General features: G+C 59.0%; 1 protein-coding gene across 6 annotated transcripts; it reads right to left on the bottom strand.

The window, feature by feature from the left end:
* Positions 1–5,444: 5,444 nt before the first annotated feature.
* UBTF (upstream binding transcription factor) lies at positions 5,445–20,043 on the bottom strand. 6 transcript variants are annotated; one of them, XM_045814098.2, is made up of 21 exons: positions 19,608–20,043; positions 16,533–16,671; positions 14,900–15,075; positions 14,286–14,369; positions 14,033–14,188; positions 11,510–11,574; positions 11,108–11,228; positions 10,635–10,745; positions 10,164–10,297; positions 9,846–9,987; positions 9,507–9,548; positions 9,270–9,383; positions 9,019–9,174; positions 8,496–8,651; positions 8,283–8,393; positions 7,821–7,909; positions 7,529–7,718; positions 6,692–6,739; positions 6,516–6,587; positions 6,283–6,426; positions 5,445–6,197 (listed from the first exon to the last, which is right to left on the bottom strand). In XM_045814098.2, exons 2-21 carry the CDS (start codon positions 16,588–16,590, stop codon positions 6,072–6,074), a joined length of 2,295 nt encoding a protein of 764 aa, XP_045670054.1. In that variant the 5' UTR covers positions 16,591–16,671; positions 19,608–20,043; the 3' UTR covers positions 5,445–6,071. The 6 variants fall into 6 exon arrangements, with proteins under 6 accessions (XP_045670054.1, XP_045670050.1, XP_045670051.1 ...); XM_045814094.2 differs by lacking the exon at positions 19,608–20,043 and adding an exon at positions 19,144–19,448; XM_045814095.2 differs by lacking the exon at positions 19,608–20,043 and adding an exon at positions 17,802–17,937.
* Positions 20,044–21,872: the final 1,829 nt, after the last annotated feature.

Genomic DNA, 21,872 nt, shown 5'->3' with positions numbered 1-21,872 from the left:
GTTGGAACGGGGGTCTGACAGCCCTCTTTCCTAGAAGATGGGATTAAACAAGGAAATTCTTATACACTTAGGGACCATCATTGGCTGTTTGGTCTTCAGCAAACATTTATTGAGGCAATAGTCCTGAATGGTTAAGACCAGGAGTCAGATTTGAATTTGAATTTGTGGACCTGACAAATAAACTTGATCAAATGAGCTCTCTGTTGCCTCAGTTTACTCTGTTGTCACCAGGTATAATGATAGTACCTATCTCATTAGGTTGTTGTGAGGACTGACAAGTCAGTACATGTGAAACTCTTAGCTCAGGGTAAGTGCTTTATAAATTTTAGCTGTTATTCTTACATGCTCTAAGAATTCGTACAGTGCCCTGTGCTGGGATGCAAAGCTGAAATAAGGCAGTTGTGCTTCCTCAAGAAGTTCACAATTTGTCGGGGAGACAGAACTGTAGGAAAATAATTGCCAAAAGCTGTGATAAAAACGAGAGAGGGGCACCTGGGTGGCTCAGTCAGTTAAGCATCTGACTTCGGCTCAGGTCATGATCTTGGGGTCCTGGAATCGAGCCCCACATGGGGCTCCCTGCTCAGCCAGGAGCCTGCTTCTCCTACTCCCTCTACCCCTCCCCCCTCCTGCTTGCGCGCTCTCGCTCTCTCGCTCTCTTTCTAATAAATTAAATCTTCAAACAAACAAACAAGAGAGATGCACAGGGGATGGGGTGGCCAGGAGGACAGATAAAATGGTGTAAGAGAGTTGATCAGTAACGGATGAACTAGGTCAAGACAGGCCAGGAAAGCACTAGACATCCCCAACAGCAAGCTTCAGGAGTATGGTTCAGTTTGGGGCCTGGCTGGAATGTAGGAATGGGTGGGGAAGCAGCAGAAGGTGAGCAGGTCAGACCATATGGGACTAAAGGTGTGCTGAGTAATAGGAGCTTTTACCCTACAGGCCATGAGGAGTCCTCAAGGGGAACCATTTGCTCAGACTTGAATTTTAAGTAGATCACTCTGGCATGCTGAGTCTGTAGATTTTTAAAATTTATTTATCTGGGCGGCGGGAGAGCACAAACAGGAGAAGTGGCAGAGAGAGAGGGAGAAGCAGGCTCCCCACTGAGCAGGGATCCCATGCAGGGCTCGATCCCAGGACCCTGGGATCATGACCTGAGCTGAAGGCAGACGCTTAACTGACTGAACCACCCATGTGCCCCGAGCCTGTAGATTTTTGTTATTGATTGAGGTGTATGAGGTAAAGGACAAAGAAACCCTGAAAACACCTTTAACCAAGATGGGGAACTCTGAGGAAGACATATGAGGGTACAAGGAGAAGGATAAGTTCGGTTTGGTATATCTTATAGGTACCGCGGGACCAGCTGGTGAAGACTCGCTGAAGGTCATTGAAGTGAGGCCAGATCTTCTGGAACCTCCAAAATGTGAATCGGGAATTCTCAACTCCGACGATGTTGATCTGTTTCTCCGTCTCTAAATATGCCCAGTATATCTGCCCCGAGGAATTTACACATGCCCAGGAAGTCTTCCTGTCTGCTCTCTGTTTACCTAAATCCTTCCTCGCTTTCCCACCCATGGCCGTCCTCACACCAAACTCCTTTACAAGTGGATTGTTATATTCATCCGGCCCTTGGCCTGGGCTGCTCTGTGGTGGTGACCTCTTTGGGAACGCGCCCGGTGACCACAGTTAGCATCAGTCAGTCAGTAAACAGTAAGGACTGAGCTGGTCTGGGCTCTGGGTGAGGCCCTGGGGTTACAGCAGCAAGCCAGAGAGACACACAGACTTTGTCCTACGGGAGTTTACACCCCAGCAAAGCCTGATGTGGATGAAACAAGACCGAATGTGAAGGCATCTGGGCTCCTGAAGATACAAATGGCATGATCTTTTTGTTAAGGGGTCAGAGAAGACCCCCTCGGAGGAAGTGATCTTTTAAGGGGAGCCCTGAATTAACTAGACAGTGAGGTGAAGAGGAACATTCGAGGCAGAGGGAATGGTATGTGTCTAGGCAGAATGTGTACTGGCCCTGGAAGAGAGTGTGGTATATTTTGGGATGTGGCTGGCTAGTATAGCTGAGTTGATGTGGAGGCCAGTAGGCGCAACAGATCCCCCAGGACCTTGTCGGCCATACTTAGTCACTCATTCAACAAATGTTTCTTGAGTGTCAAATGTATACCAGGCAATTTTAGGTCCTGGGATTACTATAGTAGACAAGCAGATAAGGTGTCTTCTACTTGGGGAGATCGACAATAAACAAGTAAACAAATATAGAAACAAAGATGGAGGAGGAGGCCTCACTAGAAAGGGTTGTTAGGGAAGGCTTGTCTATGAGGTGGCATTTGAGCTGAATCCTGAAGGATGAGAAAGCCAGCTGTGTGTAGAATTGAGGGATTAGCATTTGGGGCAGAAAGAACAAGTACAAAGGCCCTGTGGTAGGCATGTGTGAAGAACAAAAGCAATCACTTGGCTGGATCGTTGTGATTAGGAAGAGCAGGGTGAGAGAAGGTGGGAGATGGGAAGCGGGGGCCAGGCCTTGTAGAGTCACGTCAGTTGTTAGTACAGAAGTAATAAGATTTCTTTCCATTTTGTTTATTTCTTTAAATTTTTTTATTCATTTAAGTAAGCTCTACACCCAATGTGGGGCTCAAACTCATGACCCCGAGATCCAGAGTTGCACACTCTTTCAACTGAGCCATCTAGGTGCCCCCAGATTTCTTTTTAAAAGATCATTTTGCTTGCTGTGTGCAGAATGGACTGTAGGGGGCAAGACTGCAAGCAGGAAGACCAGTTTTAGGAAGTCTTTGCAAAAGTTGAGCAATGATGGTCCCTTGAATAGGATGGGGATGAAAGCAGTGGGGAAGGGTACGCAGATTCGGGAGAGATACGGGAGTGGAATGGACAGGTCTAGGCGAGCAAATACATATGGAGGTTTAACAGGGAGAGAGAAGTCAAGGATGTTATCGTAGTTTCTAGTTTGAATAACTAGAGGTTGGTGATCATTCTGGGCCTTGAGGGATGAGGTGCCTGCACCATATCCCAGAGGATACAGAGAAACCTACACAGGTTTGCAGTTTGGAAGAGCAGTCTCTGCAGATACCACCTTTTGGATTAGTTACCTATGGGTGATACTCGGAGGTTCCTAAGGTGACACAAACACCTAGGATAGAATGAGGAGGAGCCAATGCCAGCAGAATGGACCAAGAAGTCAAGAGATGGACAAGTGTCCACTGGATGGAATGATGAACATGCAGGTGGACTGTCACCCCAGGAGAGTGGTGAGTGGGAGGTGAGGAAATGGGAGACCATGAAGGGCTGTGAGCCTTCCAGCAATTTGGCCAAGAACACCAGAGTGTGGGGCCAAGGGAGAGGTCTTAGATGGGGCCTAGGTCTCCAGCCCTTGGTGCTTCCAGGAACCTGGGCAAGGCCTGTGCAGGGAAGGCTATCTTCCTTAACCTCAGAGGCCGAGTCATCTTGGCCCAGCCCATTTCCCATAAGAGCCCTGGGTGGAGTTAGGAAAGTCATCTCTAACCCTGGGTGAGGCTGAGGGCTCAAGATGGGAGGGTCACCCCAACTCCCAATGATAAGTCCTTACATGACAAGGGTGAACCCCTGACCCTAATAGTTCCTTGCCCCCAACTTCCCAAGGCAGTGCACTCTGGGAGAAAATGTTATCTGTTCCCCAAATTCTCAGTCTTTCGTGGTCTGACAACCCAAGGTGAACCAACTGAAATAAAAGTGCAATAACAGCACAGAACAATGTGACAGTGGGCTGCCTATGGAATCTTCAGGGAAAGATGGTTCTAGAAGGGGCAAACAAGCTGGCTTCAAGAGTCTTTCCCCACTGAACCTGGTGCGTCCTCCCTGTACCCCGCCCTTCATTGATTCCAGTGACCAGACAGCAGTCAAACCTTAGTTTTTCACTTTATTGTACAAAAAGAGGGAAAACAAAACTTCTACAGTTGGCCTTAAGCTTAGGCAGACACCTCTAAGACACTCCCTCCCACCTCCCAAGATACAAATTCAAGTCGTGGTTGTTGTTGAAACCTACAAAAACACTCCTTAAATATTAGAAAAAAAGGGGAGAGAGTGGGGGGGGGTCCTCCCACTCCAACCATCCCATCCCAGTGCCAAAATGCACTCAGAGTGACCTCTTACAGCACCAACACCCCCATCCCCACAGCCCTGTTCGTACTGTAAGAATTTTCAATTTTTAAAACGGGGGGGGGGAAAAAGTGCCCCATTCAAAGTTGTTTTTAAATGAAAACACATTCCACTAAAACACAACATCGTAGGGGCATTCAAACAGGAAAATGGGGTTCTTTGCAGGGGCTCTTGGGAAGAAATAGAACCTATGAACCCCTATATCAGGGTCAGGACAAAAGAAGGGGAGTGGGAGTGGGGAGAATCCTCCCCTAACTCCCCCACCCCCAGCACCACGTCCAAGGCAAAGCAGTTTGTCTGCTTTCCTTTGGGAGTGGGATCCACTTTCCCATCCCACCTCCTGGGTGGAATTCTCACTCTTCCCCCACCCCTTGGCTTTCATTCAGAGGGGGAAGGCGGAAAAGCACAAAGCCCCAACTAAATGGGTCGTGGACATGATTGTAAGGGGAAAAAAAAAAGCCAAAATTTAATCAAAAATTAAAAATTTCAATCTACAGAGATAAGGTGGCTTGGCTTATTATTAAGGGTCTAGGGTTTAGGGTACCAGAAATTTTGAAACGGCCAGGAAGGGTTAGAGGGACAGCTGCAAAAGCAGCCTTTGCAGACCCCTTCCCCAGCTGGGAGTTTGGAGGGGTGGGGAAGGGAGCAGACCTGAGAAATCAAAGGGAATGGGGGTGGGGGAGCTGGAGGATATAGGGAAAGGCAGGAGGGGTGTAGGTTAAGAGCTTCCAATGCATTTCTTGGAACCCAGTTTCTGAGCCTAAGGTGGCCAGACAACCTCTCAGATGAACTGGAAAGGCCTTTCCCACTAAATAAAAGGCTCTTCGGTTCACCCAGTCTGTCCCCCTCCCAATGGCCCCGCTGGAGACCAGCGGCAGCCCAGAGTCCTGTGGCCCTGGCAGAGGGAAGCGGCTATAGGAAGCATTAGAGTGGCTTCAGAACCCCCCCAAAAAACTGAATCAGATATTAGGCAAAGCAGAGAATGTGGAGAAAGGGGGCTGCCCCAGCCTGTTCCCACCAGGATCAATGTCTCCCTGGCCCTCACCAACCCATTCATCAGATTCACAGACTGAGGTGGGCTCCCCCTTCTCTTACACACACACATCCACATGCATGCGCACACACACACGCCTTTGCACACATCCACAGGTGCACCCATGCTATGTACAGGCGACACACACGCGCACACACTTTCCCATTCGCATCAAGACCGTTTTAAAAAAGTCCCAAACCTACCCCCTAAACCCACCCTCTCCCAGAAATGACAACAGAGACGGCAGCCGAGATCGGTAGGAAACGTCTCGTTGACAGCTCAGAGCTTAAAAAAAAAAATATATACACATATATAAAAAACACTTCTGCCCCCTCCCCCCATGAGTGGGTCCAGGCAGCTCCTTCCTGCAGAGGGCAGGGGAGAGGGCTGTGGGGCGGCGCCCGTTTTCTCTGAGGCTCCTGCCCTCCTCTCCCCACATGTTCCCTGCCTCCAGTTCCAATGTAGGGGTCCAGTCGGCAAGCCCCCCTGGGAAGGGAGGGGTCTTCCCCAAGCTTCCACCCTCCCATGGGTCGGGCTGCAGGTGTGGAGGGCCTCACCGAACTCTTTGGGACCCCCCCACCCCACTCCCAGGTCCATTGTCCATGACGGAACCGCAAGTGCAGAAGAGGGGTGGGCCGGGCCGGTCCAGTGGTGGCTCAGTCTGATGGTTGCGCTCCCTGGAGGGCCCCCCAGGGCTGATGTCTCTGAGGCTGCAGAGTCCTGGCCTGGGCTCCTCCAGCCCCTCCCCCACCAAATTAAAAAAAAAAAAAAGGAAAAGAAAAAGAAAAGAAAGTGGGGGAGGCCAGGGGGCAGGGGACAGAACATGGGGGAGAAACAAAGGTGGTCAGTTGGGGAGGGGAGCCCTGCGTGGGACTGAGCCTCAGTTGGAGTCAGAGTCCGAGGAGTCCCCCGAGGAGGAGGAGCTGGAGCTGCTGCCCTCAGACTCGTTGTCCTCGTCCTCGTCATCATCCTCGTCGTCATCCTCGTCCTCGTCATCCTCCTCGTTCTGGGGGGCAAGGAGCGCGGTCACCAGGTGGCAGTCTTGGTGAGCACCGCCCCCCTCACCCTGCCACCACGCCCCGCCACCTGACCTCATCTCCGTCCTCGCTCTCGTCCTCACTGCTCGACTCAGAGGAGTCCCCGCCGTCCTCAGAGGAGTCCCCATTCTCATCGTCCTCCTCCTCTTCATCCTCATCCTCATCCTCCTCATCCTCTTCATCATCCTCCTCGGACTCCTGGGAGGGGCGGAGGCACATCAGTGGTCTCTGCCACACCCCTCCAGGCACTGAGGACCCCCCTCCTCCGTCTGGGAGGCGCTCCTTACCGACTTGGACTGCAAAGCAGTCCGGCTGGACTTGGGGTTTGGGCCTCGCAGCTTGGTCATGCTCTTACGTTTCTGTAGGAAAGCATGGGGACACAGACCAAGGGAGCAGCCGTGAGTTCCAGACAACGCCCCCTAACCCCTCCCTTTCCCCGGTGCTGCCCTGCTCCCAGACTCACATTGGAGATGTACTCTTTATACGCTGCACGGTCCTGGGGAGACAGACTCTGCAGGAGACAGAGGAGGACGTACAGGTCGGAACACCACCCAGACTCCTGCGGCCCGAGCGTGCTGGCCGAGTGCCCGGCAGCGGGCTAAGCACGTACGTACCGTTACCCCATTTTACCCCTGCCACTCCCCCCACACCTTGGGTCTCTACAGACAGCCCCCCAGGATCAGAGAACACAGCTTCCGTCCTACTGCTTGAGATACCCTGAACCCTTTTCTAAGCTACCCTGTCCTGGGACCACTGGTTTTCATGTCCCTCCTGTCGTTCTACTGAAGCGGAGGCCCCGGAGTTAGTCCTTCCTTAGCTCAGAGAAGCCACCCACAACGACCACCACAGTCTGGTATCACCACTCTCACCCAACAAGCCTGGAGCCACAGATGAGGGGGTCTGGGGCTCCCCAAACCTCTGGACACTAAAACCCTGCTACCTCCCAGGGTCCCTGGCTAACCTGCCTGGACAGCTGGGGATGACACAGGTGACTCTCCCTACGTTATAGTTCTGACTGCTCGACCAAGGCGCCGAAGGGGCGCTCAGAGGCTCAGGGCCAAACCAGAGCCTGGGCGAGGTCCTCTGGTCTCGGCTGGAGGTAGGAAAAAGCAATCTGATTCGGATTATTCTACTTACTCGCTGTGTGATCTTGGGTAGGTTACTTCACCTCTCTGAACCTTGGTTTCTTTTCTTTGCTAGTCATCATTACCCTAGAGGACTGCTGGGACACTGAATGAAATCACGAATGCAGACCAGCCAGCCGATGCTGACTCCTGCCCAGGGTCCCCAGTGCTCTCACCTTGACCCAGAGGTCCAGGTGTACTTTGTACTGCTTCTGCTGCTCCTCCGCCAGTTTTTTGTAGTGCTCCTTCTGGCTCTGGGAGATGCGCTGCCAGCGGCTGCCAATCTCCACCATGCGCTCTTTCAGTGGCAGGTGGTTCAGCTCCCCGTTGGACAGCAGCTCCTGGGAGAACTTCTGGTAACCGTTCCTAGGAGGCGGGGCGGTGCCAGGAGGATTAGGACACGGACGCAGCCACCTTCCAGCCGTGACCCTCCCTCCGGCCAGGGTGGGTTCCGGCCCTCTGACTCACATGGGAGGCTTTTTCGGTTCTCCTTGGAACTTCATTTTCTTGGACGAGTTTGCAGCGGCTGGGGGTGCCCGCATCTCGCTCAGCTCTCTCTGCGAGGACACCCACAAGGGTCACGCTCGCTCCACCCCCCCACCCGGAAGTATTTCTACCTCCTGCCCCACGCCATCAGTGCCTCAGAAATGGAGGCAGAGCTGGGGAGCAACGTCCTGACAGCTCACACCTGGGTCAGGCGCCGCTGCTCGAAAGTGCTGGCATAACTACAACCACGTGACCAGTATCACTGCCCGCATTTACTGATGTGTGACTGAGGTTCAGAGAAGGAAGGTGTGAGATCTGCTCAGAGTCACACAGCCCAGGCTGGGGCTTCTGACTCCACGGCCCACCCACTAAGGAAAGGGGGCTGCGACCCCTGAAGTGGAGGGGTGCCCACCACGCTGACCCGGGCAGAGCCCTTCGTCCCACCTCATATCGCTTTTGGTCTTCGGCTGCCTTCTTAATCCACATCAACTTCTCCTTCTTCTCCATGTTGTTCCAGGTCATCTCCATGGCTTTCAAGGCCTTCACCCGGTCATTCTGGAGACAAACAGGGATGTCAGCTATGGGAGGGGTCACCTGGGGCAGGAGGCGGCCCGTGTGGCCAGGCTGCGGAACAACCCCTTTCGGGCTCCCTGCCACCTTGAAGCGGGCCAGGTAGTCCCCGATGACGCTCTGTTGCCAGATCTCCTCAGCTCTCTTGGGTGACTCGGGCAGCTTGCCCCGTTCCTCGCGGTCCCCGCCCGGCTTCCTCTCGGACTGGGCCTTCAGCGCCGCCTCCCGGGCCTTGTACTTGGCCTGCGGAGGGACGGCAGGGGCGTCAGCCTTCCGGCCGCCTGCAGGGGGCGCGCGTTCCCCGTCCAGCGCTGGAAGGCCCCCCCCACCCACCAGGGCGGGGCTGCCGGAGGCGTGGGCTGGTGCAGATGTCTCCAGCCTGGGGCTCAGCCCGCCAACGGGCTCTGCTCCCCCGGGGAGCCGGGGCCCTCAGCTGACAGCTTCCCGCCTTCCGGCTTGCTGAGCTCCCAGCCCCAGCATCCGAGCCGGCACCCACGTGGGGCTCGCACAGCCCGAGGCTAAGTGCAGCTAGCCCCTGGGGGCGAAGCGGCGGGGGGGGGGGGGGGGACCGGGGAACCTGGCCCTGGCAGCCACTCCGGGCTGGGCTGACCTTCTTCTTTTCCGACAAGTCGTTCCACATGCGGGCCAGAAGACGGGTCAGCTCGCTCTCCGAGAGCTCGGGCCGTTCCTCCTGCAGCTGCCGCCGCTTCTCTTCAGAGAAGATGAACATGGCTGACACGGGCCGCTTGGGCTTCTCCGAGCCCCCCTGTAGGTGGACAAAGAAGGTCGGGTCCGTGGGGGTGCTGGCAGGAGCCCCACCTCCCCCACCCCCACCCCCAGGCCGTCTGCCCCCTTGCGCACCTTGCCCCCTTCCTGCGAGGGCTTCTTGGAGGCTGGGCTGGTGGCTTGCTTCTTGTTGATGCTCAGCATCTTCTCCTCCCCCAGGACCCGCTGCTGTTCCTCCTCAGGCAGGCTCTGGCCGGACACAAGAGGCCGCGTGGGGCTGCGCACCTGCTTGCCGGCCCGCTCCCAGGTGCTCCCGAGGGCCTCCACCCCAAGGCCTCTGTCCGCCCGACGCCCCCCTCCAGGAACACTCACCTCTAGGAAACGGAGCAGCTCCACCTCATAATCTTTCTTTTTCTGGGAAAAGGAGGGGAGTCAGGGTCAGTCTGGTTCTCAAAGCACAATAACCCTCTACAAAACGTCCAGAGCCTGGACAGGGGCTCGTCTCCCCCTATAGATGGCAGACGCGAGGCCGGAAGCCATCTGCCCTGAGCAGCCCAGGTGCGAAACCTCGCCTACCACCGCGTCTGTAGCAGGTGCCCGAGATCCTTCTCCCCAGTAACGGACTGACCCCGAGCTAGGGCCAGATCTCCCGCATCAGACTCCCGAGGCCAGGCCGAAGCGTCCCCTGAAGGCCTCCTTAGCACAGCTCACCTGGTCACACTTCTTGTGGTAGGCGTCCTTCTCCTTCTGGGAGAGCAGCTTCCACTGCTGGCTGCATAGCACCATGCGCTCAGTGCTGGGCACATCCTTCATGTTGGCCATCAGCTCGGCGCAGTACAACGAGTAGCTGTTCCTAGCGGAACCCGCAGGAAGGGAGAGGTGTCCTCCCTCAGTATCCTCCCTGAGTGACCAGGGCGGCCCCGGGGCAGCTGGCTTCCTCAACTTCAGAGCCCGGCCTTTGCGGGCCTAGCTCCCTAGATGCCCACTTGGCCACTCACCCCCCCACCCCCACCCCAGGGCAGCGCTCACGGAGGTGGCTTGGTGGGTCGCCCATCAAACTTGTCCTTGAGCTGGCGTTCGGCCTTGGTGAGGGTGGACTTGGTGATGCCCTCCTCACTGATGTTCAGCTCAGGGTGCTTCTGGATATAGTCACGCATAATCTCCTGCAGAGTGAGGTGGGGGGACGGAGGGCAACGGGGTGTGGGGTTAGCCGGGGCCGGGGCGGGGGGAGAGCCGCTGGGGGGGGGAGGCAGGGAGCAAACGCTGGGGGGTGGCCGTGTGTCTGCTATGCCACACGAGACATGGCGCCCTGCCCTGCCCTAGCCTGAGATCTCATGGGAGGGGGCAGGGAAGGTAGGGGCAGAGGTGAGGGGCCCAGAAGGCCCCTCCCTCAATGGAAGGACAGGGAATGGCTGCCTCCTGCAGACTGCGGAGGCCACAGAGTCAGAGGGCAGAGGCTCTTGAAGAGCCGGATGGGGAGGAGCGCAGCGGAAGCCTAACCTCGTACTCCTTCCGCTGCTCCAGGGCCTTATGAATCCATTTCAGCCTCTTTTTGTCCGAGAGCTGAGACCACTGCTTCCCCAGGGAGTCCTTCACCTCCTTCGTAGTGGCCTGCAAACCAAAAGCCGTCAGACACACACAGGCAGCCAGGGGCACAGGGAGGGGAGGGGGGAGGGGGGCACCGAGGCCCCCGCCCCCTCAGGCCACAGGAGGTCACATGAGTGTCCCCCACAGGCCAGGAGGGGAAAGTGGAGAGGCGGGGGTCCCGCCTAGGTGCAAGGGGACAGGCTCACACACGCACGCACGCACGCACGCACTCGCACGCCAGCTGGCCCAGGCCCTGTCCATGCAGCCCACCCCTGGGGAGGGGCCTCCTCTCCTGCTCCCCTGCACCGTGCCCGGCCGACCTGGCGCGGCTCCCCCCTTGCCACCACCGTGCGCCCTCCATCCCTACCCCCTGGCCGGACACTCACATCTGGCCGCACTTTGAGGTACACCTTCTTCTCATGGGTGTACCACAGCTGCTGGGGGGTTTTGGGCTTCTCGGGGATGTCCGACTTCTTGGCATTCTGGATTAGGTCAGGGTGATCCTCCCTAGCCAGGGTGTGGGGAGCAACAGTCAGCCGGTGCAGGGGGACCCTGCCAGGGAGACCCCAGCTAGCTACCCCACCCACCAAGGCTTCTCGGCCTAACAGCTGGGACCTAGTGGGACAGTGGCTACCTGCCTGTCCCTGCCCTTGAACAGGACCCACTAGGGTCTACACATGACCCATCCATCTTCCATGCCTCACGGATGGCAAGCTTGAGGCTCTGGTGTTACCCTATCCTGCCACACCCAGTGCCCTGTGGCCCTCCTCTGGGCTCCACTGCCTTACCTGAACCGGGCCAGGTTTCGCTCGAACTCCTGTTTCTCTCTCTGGAAGTCCTGAATATATTTCATCTGGGGGAGGAGGGGACGGGGTCATCCACGACCCAAAGCCTGAGCTATAAAAGCCACTGAGTCCTCCTTGCTAGCTATTTTGCCTCCCAGTGGTGACGTGGACAGAGGGTGACGTGAGCTGCCAGAGGATGGTGGCCTGCCTTCCAGTGGGTTGGGGAGACTCAACGGTAGCCCAGACTGTTGGCTTAGAACCAGACAGTGCGAGCTACAGGGGTCTCCCAGAACACATCCTATAGCCTATTCCGTTCTGTTGAGAGAGGGAGAGTCCCAGAAGTGGGACCCAGCCTCACCCAGTCACAGTGAGCAGTGACAGGGCCAGGACTCCCCCTGGCCCTACCAACCCTCCCTGCCCACCTTTCCCCAACACCGCACAACTCCCCATGAGGAGTCAGGAGGAGGCGTAGGCCTTGCTCCCATTATTCCCTCCTCCCATGTCTGTGGCAGCTGGAGTTGGTCCGTTGCCTCCAAGGTGGCCCACGGGGCCAGGGGCAGGCTGAGTCCCGCTTTCAAGGCCCAAGAGGGGAGACGGTGTTGAGGGCGCCCAGACTGAATTCTTGCAGTGTAAGTGACATGCTAATAGACCGATCTCCTGCATTTGGATTTTCTTCCTCATCCACGGAGCAGTGCCTCTGGTCCCCTGGCTATCCTTCACATGCCTTCCCCACTCTGAACCCCCTCCCATCACCTTCCTCCCGGCTCCTCCAGCCCTCCCTTCCCCACCCCACTGGCTCTCCTCCGCCTTGGCTTCTCTTCCTTCTCCCCCACCTCTTTCTGAAGGGCTGGCCTCCCTTCCCGCCATCACCCGACTACTTCTGTTTTGTTCCTGCCTCTCCATCCTTCACTCTTCCTTCCTTTCCCACCTGTCTCTTTCCTTTCCTCATCTACCCCGTCCTGGCTACCACTCAATGGCCAGCTCTCCTTTCTCCCTTTTTCCCCGATTCACAAGAGACAGCCTTGGAAGGGTCCAGGGGCTCACGGCAACTGAGCCCAACCCCTGCCTCTCCCAGGAGAGGCACCAGGCACAGGAAGAGACACCTCACTTTCCCCTGGGATTCCTGCAGAACATGGGGAGCAGAGCCCAGCCCACTCTGCCCCAGTCTCAGCCCTCCTTGCAAAGAACAGCGGCTCTAAGAACAAGAAGTCACGCACAGGACTGGGCTTACCCTCCGCACCTCAGATAAAGACCCAAGTCCAGAGAAATGAAGGAACTTACCGCAGGTCACACACAGCAATTCAGGGATAGTCAGGAGAACAGGCCCAAGTCTTGGGTCCCCCAGGCCAGCACCCTGTCCGCTCTACCACATAATGTCTCAGCCCTCCCTGGTCCTGGGACCCTCTGCCTCTCCCTCCCACGCCCTGAGTATCTGGGTGTCATGTACAGTCTGCTCTGCAACATCCCCATCAGAGGGGGCGAGGAGAACTCCACCACCTCCTACTCCGGCTTGGCCTGGGCAGCCGTGGTAGACAGCTGGTTTCACCCTGCCAAGCTGGCTCCTTTTCGGGTACACAACCGAGGGGGCATGTGAGCCTGCAGCCAGAGTGCATGAACCGGGAAGACAGGAGGGCCAGTGCTGCCTCCTGAGAGAGCTGGCTGTGTGTGGCTGTGTCTCTTCTTCCCCCCAATGTGCCCTCTTCTCTCCCCCGCTGCCCCTCACCGACACCTCTCCCAGCTCCGCTTCGCAGCCCGGCACCCTGGCTGTCCACCTCTCTCCCCACCCCATCTCGCTCAGGGCCCGCCTGGCTGCAGGCTCCTCCATGGCTTGGCTGCCAACCTCAGGGAGGGTCCACCTGACCTCACTGTGCGGGACTATATCCAACCCTGCCTGGGAGACTGGGGTAACCTCTGCCCAAGGTCAACGACCTCCGGACCGCAGGAGGCCACAAGGGACACGGTGCGTCCTTGGGTGAACACGTGCGCGGAGGAAGGAAGCCCACTTCACGTGCGGATGTGGCAGTGGGAAGCACACTCGAGTCCTGCTCTGCTGTCACTAGTTGCGGGACCCGGGACATAAGTCCCTCCTGAGCCTCGGTTCCATACCCTCACAATCGGAATAACCCCTTCTCCAGGGGGTTCCCTGTACGGGGATGCTGCGTGCATCAGATGAGACCACGGTGGGAAACGTCCGAGGATGGACTGCTGGGCCAGCCTGCCAGTGAGAAGGCGAGCACAGAAGCCGAGCTGTGTGAGAGAACACTGTGGACTGTCTGTGCTGTAAAGGTGGGTCTGAGCACCTGCCGCAATCCGGCTTACGCCTTCGACAGTGCCTGGGCCTGACCGCGTGTGGGACCGGGAGGAGGAGATCGAGTGTGGCTGCCCAAGACCCTACACTCTGCTGGGCCAACCCACCCCCACCCAATGCCAAGTCCCTCCATCTAAGCCTCCCCCCACAGCTGACCTACACTGCACCAGCTGCTCCCTGCCTTTTCCCTCCTCCCCGGCTCGCCCCCCTCCCCCCACCTTCTTCTTCTCCGGCAGCTCCTTGTATTTCTTGGACAGAATCTTGGTCAGGTCCAGGTTGCTCATCTCAGGGTGGAGCTTCGCATACTTGGCCCGCTTCTCCATGAAGAAGCGGAAATAAGGGGTCAGGGGCTTCTTTGGGAAGTCCGGGTGTTTCTGGAAGGAGGGTCAAGGACACGGTGAAGGTCAGACAGTATCCGTTCTTTGGCCCATTCCTCTCCTACACGTCATGCTCCTCTTCCTGAAAACTCACCTTGAGTTTTTTGCCTTTGTAAGGGTTTTTAACATGTTCCTGAGCATCAAGGATCAATTCTGTCAACGTTCGGAACTTCCTCACCTGGAGGAAGAAGGGAGGTGAATGCAAGGGGGAGTTCAGAAAGCGAAACACCACCCCAGAGCATACCCCCCTTTCCAATGGGTCTCCTCTATTTTCCACTAGACTGAATTTATCGAAGGGGGAGGGGCAGAGTCCAACAGCCACAACTCAGCCCCTGACACCCAGGCGCTGGCCCATGCCTCCGGCAGAGGACCAGGCAGTCCGTACACACCAAAGGACAGCAACAAGGTGACCACCTGACCTCGATGTGTTGTCCATGCCAGCACCTCATTCAATCCCCAGAACAGTTCAGGCGACAGAAGCTCCAAGACGGTAAGTATTCAAGGCCACACAGCTAGAAAGTGGCAGAACTGAGAACTCTAGGCCAGTGCTGTCAACCGTGCCACCTCCCAAATGTACAAGGGCGACCACATGAGCACCTCGCCTGGTCTCTTTCCTTCCTGTTTATAGACTTCTGTTTCCTCTCCCCCACCAGGAAGGTTGAGGCAGGGGTTCGTGTAGATGTGTCAGGAAAGGGGAGGATCAGTTACCTCATTAGAAATCTCCACCCATTTGAGCTTGCACATGTCTCCGGAAAAGTCTTTAAATGCTACTTTTTCCCAGTCCATATGTGACTCGGTGGTTTTGAACTTGGAGCTGTCATTGGATGGAAGGTTGTTCTTCATGCATTCCAGCAAAGTCAGCATGTCTTCCTGAGACCAGCGGTCTGGGGAGGGGTAAGAAAGGCAATCATGCCCAGCTCATGCTTTCCCTTCCTCTGTTCCCCAGTCCTTAAATGTTCAATCCTTCTTTCCCAGAGCGTCCCAAATCCCTGGTTACCTCCGATCTGAAGGCAAAGACAAGACATGACCTATTCATAAGGGAAAACTGTGACCATATGGATTAGAACAGGAATTCCAGTCCAGACAGCATCATACCTAGAAAGCCAGACTTGAAGTCAGGTCTGGCCTACTTCAAAACCATGATCATCTCTAACATGCCAGGCTGCCAACAGGCTACTATTTATTGTGGGGGAGAGAAAGAAATGAAGCTACAGTGATTTGGGGCCTGGTGGGCAAATGGCTAACTTACTGGGATAGGGGAGAGAAGCAGGGAGGCACAACACGTCTAAATGTGTTGCCAAGTTTAAGTTCCAGGTGGACCCCATAGATGTAAAAGGACTGAGGATGGAGTGTGGGCAGTAAGGAGAACCCATGCAGACATTTCTCTCTGCCACAGCCGGAAACTAACATTGGAGATGTGAATAATTTGGGGCAAGGAAGAAAAATGGAATGCAAATGGAAGAACCATACAGGGCAGCTGGGAGGCAAGACAAGGCAGGTGGGCAAAGGCCCTCAGGGCCCTGGCTCCAGGGAGAACCCCCAGAATTCTGAGTTGTCTTCTGGGTCCCACTCCCCATGGAAGCAAAAAAAAAGGGGGGGGGTCTAAACCAGCTATTTCCAACCACTGAACTACAGCTCCAGGAGGCCTCTCTGGAGGGTGGTGACCCTGGAAGGTAAGCTGGGAGAACAGATACCAGGGCCAGGAGTCAAAAGGGCTCTTCATTTGCATTTGCATCTGGTAACCTGGGTCAGGGTTTCCACAAGGTGGGTCACATGGGCCAATAATCCTCTCTCCTCTCAGTGTCCCACAGTCATGGCCAGCTGCTCAGCTTCATCCTACCCCCTGCCCCCACACACATGAGATCCCTACTGGATGGGGTAGGGTCTAGTGATGGACCTCCTATGGCTTGGAACCTCAAACCACCAAAACATCCTTTCCCTCCACCTGCCTCGCCAAAACCCGTCCTCTGAGTAACAATAAAACACCTGAAAAGCCTTCCCCATCTTTTCCTTCTCCCCCTTCCCCTACATTCCTCATCCCTCCTCCCACTCCAGGACACTGGGTGAGGAGAGGACACACTCTGGCCTGATTGGGAAGCCCAGAAGGAAGGCTTTTGCACAGGCCTCCTTCTCTCTCTCTAAGCGGAAGAATGGAGTGTGAAAAATACAGTTTATAGCCTCAAGGCCAAATAATTGGGTTTAGCCAAACTTGACTCCTGAAACCGAAGACAGCCCCCTCGTCTCAATTCAGAGACTGCCGACTGTCTAGCCCCTTTGGAAGGGGAGTGGGCCCTGCAGACAGCCGTGTGGGAAAAGAGGACATAAGTTAAAGGGCTCCTACCTTGGCCTTTGGGGGCGGCCATTTCCAGGTCTGTGGGGCAGTCAGCTTCTCCGTTCATTCTTCAGCCGTCCAGCCACCTCCTCCAGCCACCTCCTCGGGTCGTGCTGGCCGGGCAACCCGCGGTCAAAACCACCTCACCCTTTAGGAGAGACACCAGTCCCCACTCAGGCGGCATGCGAGGTGAGGGACTTTCTATTCCTCCCTCCCCCAAAGGGGAGGGGGGGCACAAGTCCACACTCGCGGAGACCCTGCCGAGACCCTAGTAGACCTAATGGGTCGGTGGGTGTGGGAGTGCGCCCCCCCTCCCCACCCCTGCAGCCCGGCTCCACCGCGTGCGCCCTCCCCTGCCCACGCGAGAGACTGCTCCCAGCTCCCGCGTGCAGCTAGCGCCCGCCCTCCGCCCTCCTTCCCCCACCCGGGCCAAAAAAAAAAAAAAAAAAAGATCTCCTCCTCCTCTGTGCGCCCGCCCCGGGGAGGCCCCAGGCTGGAGGGCGGGGGAGGAGGAAGGGCGGGTAAAGGGCGCGCGCGGCCGCGGAAGCGGGCACGCGCCGCAGTCTCCTCCTCCCGCCTCCCCCCAGCCGGTTCCCCCCGCCTCCGCAACCCGGCGGGGACCCGGACGCAGCGCAGCCGCCGCCGGCCCCGGAGCGCAGCGGCCGCACCGCCCCCGGGGACCGGATCCGGATTCCCGCCGCCCCCCCTCTCGGGCTCCCGACGCCGTCCCCGCCCGCCTGGGCGGGCGAGCAGCCGGAGAGAAGCGGCCTAGCCTGCCCCCCGCCCCCGAGCCACCCACCCCGGCCAGAGGCGCCGCCACCGCCCAGCCACCCAGACGCGCACGGAGAAGCCCGGCGCAGAGGCGCGACCACGGCGGGAACCGCCGCCTCCTCCCCCGAGCTTGCGGCCCAGCCCCGCCGGCGCCCCCGCCCCGGCCTCCGGGGAGCCGAGCCAAGGAGAGGGCGGGAGGACGGCGGCCGGGAGGCGGGGGCGCAGAGCTCACCGGCCCCGCCGCCCCCTCCGGCGGCCGGCGAGAACTGCGCCTGCCGGCTCGGAGAAGCGCGGGCTCCTCTGCCCGCGGCCGGGGCTCTGCTCGGGCCTCGCTTCCTGCCCTCCCCTCCCCCGGCTCTCGGCGTCCTCTCCAGTGCCCTGATCCTCTTTCGTCCAGTCCCCTGCCTGGAGGGCGCCCCGGGTCCCCCCCGGCGTCTACGGCACCCGCGGTTCGCTCCCCGCCGCCCGGCCCCGACCCCGGCGCGCGTCCTCAGCCGCCTCGGTTACCCGGCGCAGCGCGGCCTCCGGGCTTCCCGCTCCGGCGGCTCCCTCCCCGGCTCTGAGCGGCGGCGCCCTCCCCCGCTCGGCCGGGCACAGCCGCAGCTCCCTCCCGCGGCGGCAGCGGCTCCTCCTCCGGGCGCGGCGGCGGCGGCGCTGGGGCGGCGGCTGCTGCTGTGGCGGCGGCGGCGGCTGTGGCTGCTGCTGCCTGCTGCTCCTCGCGGCGAAAAGCACAAAGCACAGCGCCCTCCGCCTGCAGGCAGCCCGCCCGCCGCCCGCCCGCCGGCCCCGGCCTCAGCTCGCACACCCCCCGCCGCCGCCGCAGCCTCCGCCGCCGGAGCGGGGAGGAGGAGGGAGAAGGGAGGAGGAGGAGCGGGAGGGGGGGCGGGAGAAGCGGGGCAGCGAGCGCGTCCTTCCCCGTAGAGCGCACACCGACCCCCGGGGAGCGAGCGCCAGCCCGCCCGCCTCGCCGGCTCCGCTCCCTCCCACAGCCTGCCCGGGCGGGCTCCGCGGGGGGCAGCTGGGAGGAGGGGCGGGAGCTGGGGGGACCCGGGCGGCCGAGGCGGAGGGAAGGAAGGAGGGGAGGGGGGTGGTAGTGGTGGTGGTGGTGGTGGTGGTGGCGGCGGCGGCGGCGGCGGCGGCGGCTGCTGTTGCTGCTGCTGCTGCCGCCGGGGAGGGGGGGGGCCGGGGCAGGGAGACACGCAGCCGCCCGGATGGCGGCGGGGCTCGGAGCCGAGGCGGGCGGGCGCCGAGAGCGACCTCGCCAGACCCGCGGGGGAACTAGCAGGCTCGGCCGGCGCGGGAGGGAGGGCGCGAGGCGCGGCCGCAGAGAGGGTGCCCGGAGGGCCCCCCGGCGGCCGGGGAGGCTGAGGGGTGCCCGCAGCCCTGCTACGGAGCTCTCCCACAAGTCCTCCTAGCTCAGATTCAGGCTTCCACGGCAGTCCTCACTCGCTACCCTCTCCCGCCTCCTGGAGCTGGCGCTCCGCGCCCACCCTCTTCCCCGGAGCGTGGCGACCGGCTTGGGGCGCACGCACGCCCATCGCGGCGCCAGCCTTCGGCGCCTACCTCGCGGTCCCCTTGCTGCCGAACAGCACACACACAAAACTTAAAAAAAAAAAAAATACCGTACAAAATGTCCTCCCTGCAAATAAAAAAAAAAAAATCCCCTTTGCTCCTTACACCCCGGAAACGGCGAGGGGGCGATGGGCTTCGGCGGAGGAGCCGCGCTGGGAGCCGGTTCAATCCAGCCCGGCATGGCTCCCCAGGCCTGCCCGGGCGCATGGAGATCGGCGCCGCCGCCACTCACAGCAACCCCTCTCCCCCGAAATCCGCGGAGCCCGGGCTCACTTACCGAGCGTGTGAATGGGAGCGCGGGCCAGGGGCACCTAGGGGTGCGGCGGGCCGAAGAGCGGAGCCGCAGCTCCGCCGCAGCCGACGCCGGGGCAGCGAGTCGCCAGACAAAGCCCGAGATGGCGAAGCGGAGCGACGGCTAATGGCGAGCCCCACGCGCCGCGCTCCGCCCGCCCCGCTCCGCCCGCCCGCCCGCCTCGGCGCAGCGCAGCGCCGCTCCGAGCGCTCGCCCGTCAGAGCCGCCTCGGCGCCGCCGCCTCCCGGGCCACCCCGGCCTCGCCTGGCCCCTCCGCCTCCTTCGGGCCACTCAGCCTCACCCCCTTCCCTCCCACCGCGATGGGGGCTGCACGAAAATAAAAAAAGAAAAAGAAAAAATGCTTTTCTTTCTTTCTTTTTTTTTTTTGGTGGGGGGCAGGGCAGGCGTGTTGAGACTTTTGGGGTTTTTTGCCCCCAGCTCTCACTCACCTGCGGAGCCGCCGGGAGGGCTGGGGGTGGGGGCGCGCGGGGCTGGAGCCGGCGAGCGCGGGTTGAAAGCTAGCCAAGCTCTGCAGCGCCCGACCCGGGCGTATACGCCGCCGCCAGTCCCCGCAGAGAAATCGTCCTCCTACCCCCGCCTCCATCGCTCTGCGTTTCTCTTCCAATCAGCCGGTCGCTTGGCGGCTCCTCCATTCTCCGGCCAAGCCCGCTGCCTAGAGCGAGCTCCACTCCTCCATCTGCTAGCCCGGCTCCTTCCTCCCCTGCCGGGGCCGGCGAAGCGACGTGGGGCCGGAGGGGGAGTTGCGAGGGAACCTGCCTGCTTCCCGCTCCCATTGCTCCCTCCCCGCTGCCTCCTGCCTCCTGCTTCTCTCCTGCGTCTTTCCAACTCTCCCCTGTCGCCACTGGTGTGTGTCTGAGTGTGTGCGCGGGTTTTTTTTTTTTTTTATTGCTCTTTGCTTTTGCAACCCTGAAGCCAAAGCGAGGGGGTGGGGGATAAAGGAGGGGGGTGTTACGAAAAAAAAAAAAAAGAAAGAAAAAGAAGCTCTTAGATTTTCAACACATCGAAAAACCGGGGGAGCACCCAGCCTCGCCGGATCTCGGCTCCCCGCGAGGGCCTTCCGGGTTTTAGAGCGAGCCTCTCGTTGTTCTCAAAGCCCCTCACCTCCGCTGGGTTTAGGATCCGAGGTGTCCGAGCAAAAAGTTCTCCCCCTGGGCCGTAGCGAGGGGTGTCAGGGTGGGAGTTAGGGGGATTTCTCAAGAAGCAGCAGCCATCCCCCCCTCCACCCTGGTTTCGGTAGTTGGGCCGGGGCTAGGGTGGAGAGCCTAATCCCGGTGGGTCTGCGCGAAGGGGCTTCCGGGGCGAAGTGGGAGCGGGGAGACCGCGCTTCCCGCATCTCCCCCTCGGTCTCTGCCTCCTGTCCCCTGCCAGCTCCCCCTTTAATTTTTTTTTTTTTTTCCCTCTCCTTTAATCTAATTTCTTCCAACTCCACCTTTGTTGTTACCGGCGTCACGCCCGGACCAGCCAATCCCCGCCATGCAATCAGCTTGTCAAAAAGGCTCGGCCAGCCCTGGGAAAGCAGGCCGCGGGCGCTGCTCCCCCCCTTCTCCCCCCCAGCGGCGGCGGGGAGCCGCTAGGGGAGCCTGGCACCCGGGCCTCGCCGCCCGAGCCGCCGCGGGGCAGCCTTCGCCGAGGCCTCCGGCACTCCACCGTCCTGCGGAGCGGAGGGTCGAGAGGCCTGGGCGGGGACCACCATCCACCCTCGCACTGCCGTCGGCTGCGGTCTTCTGTCTCTGCCTCCCCTGCTCAGAGGAAGGGTTGTCAGGAACGCAGGGAGCCAGAAGGCTGAAGAGCGCCTGCGGTCTGGGCGGTCGCTCCCCGGGCAGCGCCATGGCTCCGGGCTCCGGGCTCCGCGGGCTCCCGGGCTGCCAGCCTCCCGCACCGCATCGCGCCCCGCTGGGTCAGCAGCCCCCTTGGACTCCCCCCTGGCACACAGCCTTTTCCATCCTCCCTCCACGGCTTCACTGCTGCTGTAATTCCTCTTGTCTCCTGGGAGAAATGAGATTCCTTTCCCAGGACTTCGACAGCCCACATGTGCCACGTTTTACAAACAGGGAGGAAACCCCTGTCAAGATCTGGTGTGACCGGATTTTCGAGTGGGCAGGGCACATAGGAGAGGCCGATTTACCTTGATGCTGATGAAGCTTGGGCTAATGGCCCCTCATTTGCGGGACCTATGCAATGCCCTGTTCTTAAATTGATTTCATCGTTTGGTATTATTTTTGTTAAAGACCCCCTCTCCCCCAGACACATTGTACAAGTGAAGTCTCCACGAATCCAGCTCCGCCCTTGGAACATACCCAGGGCATTTTGTGCAGGATCAAACCATCTCACACACTGTACTCAGAGAAGGCTGGGACCGACTTTCTTACTCTGGCTGGGAAAGAGCAAAGGGTTTGGAGTCAGAAGTCACAGCTCCCAGCTTCTCAGCTTCCCCACCTCTTTAAACAGTGTGTGTTTGATCAATTCTCTTAACCTCATCTGATCCTGTGTCCTTGTTTATAAAATGAGAATAGCAATCCTGTGTTCTCTGCTTTCCTCCCCAGGGGTTGGAGGGTCAACCGAAAGGATGTATATACACTGTACATTGCTCCACAATGCCACTTGTCACGATTGAGAAACTTAGATCCCAAGAAAGTTCAAGTCTTCCACATAGAGATCTGGAGTCCAGGTGTCCTGGCTCCAGGCCCTGAGCT

Source organism: Ursus americanus, chromosome 23 (genome assembly GCF_024610735.1).
Source record: "Ursus americanus isolate L20-20 chromosome 23, mUrsAme1.1.p, whole genome shotgun sequence".
Taxonomy (NCBI): Eukaryota; Metazoa; Chordata; class Mammalia; order Carnivora; family Ursidae; genus Ursus; species Ursus americanus.
Note: the sequence above shows the minus strand (reverse complement) of the source record. Positions and strands in the feature narration are given on the sequence as shown.

Excerpts from the sequence above, each read along its gene's own strand:
- UBTF (XM_045814098.2), bottom strand. The coding sequence starts at position 16,590 with ATGAACGGAGAAGCTGACTGCCCCACAGACCTGGAAATGGCCGCCCCC. Across the intron at positions 15,076-16,532 it reads GGCCGCCCCCAAAGGCCAAG|ACCGCTGGTCTCAGGAAGAC; the intron begins GTAGGAGCCCTT and ends ACCCCTCCCCAG. Across the intron at positions 10,298-10,634 it reads AGCAGCGGAAGGAGTACGAG|GAGATTATGCGTGACTATAT; the intron begins GTTAGGCTTCCG and ends CTCACTCTGCAG.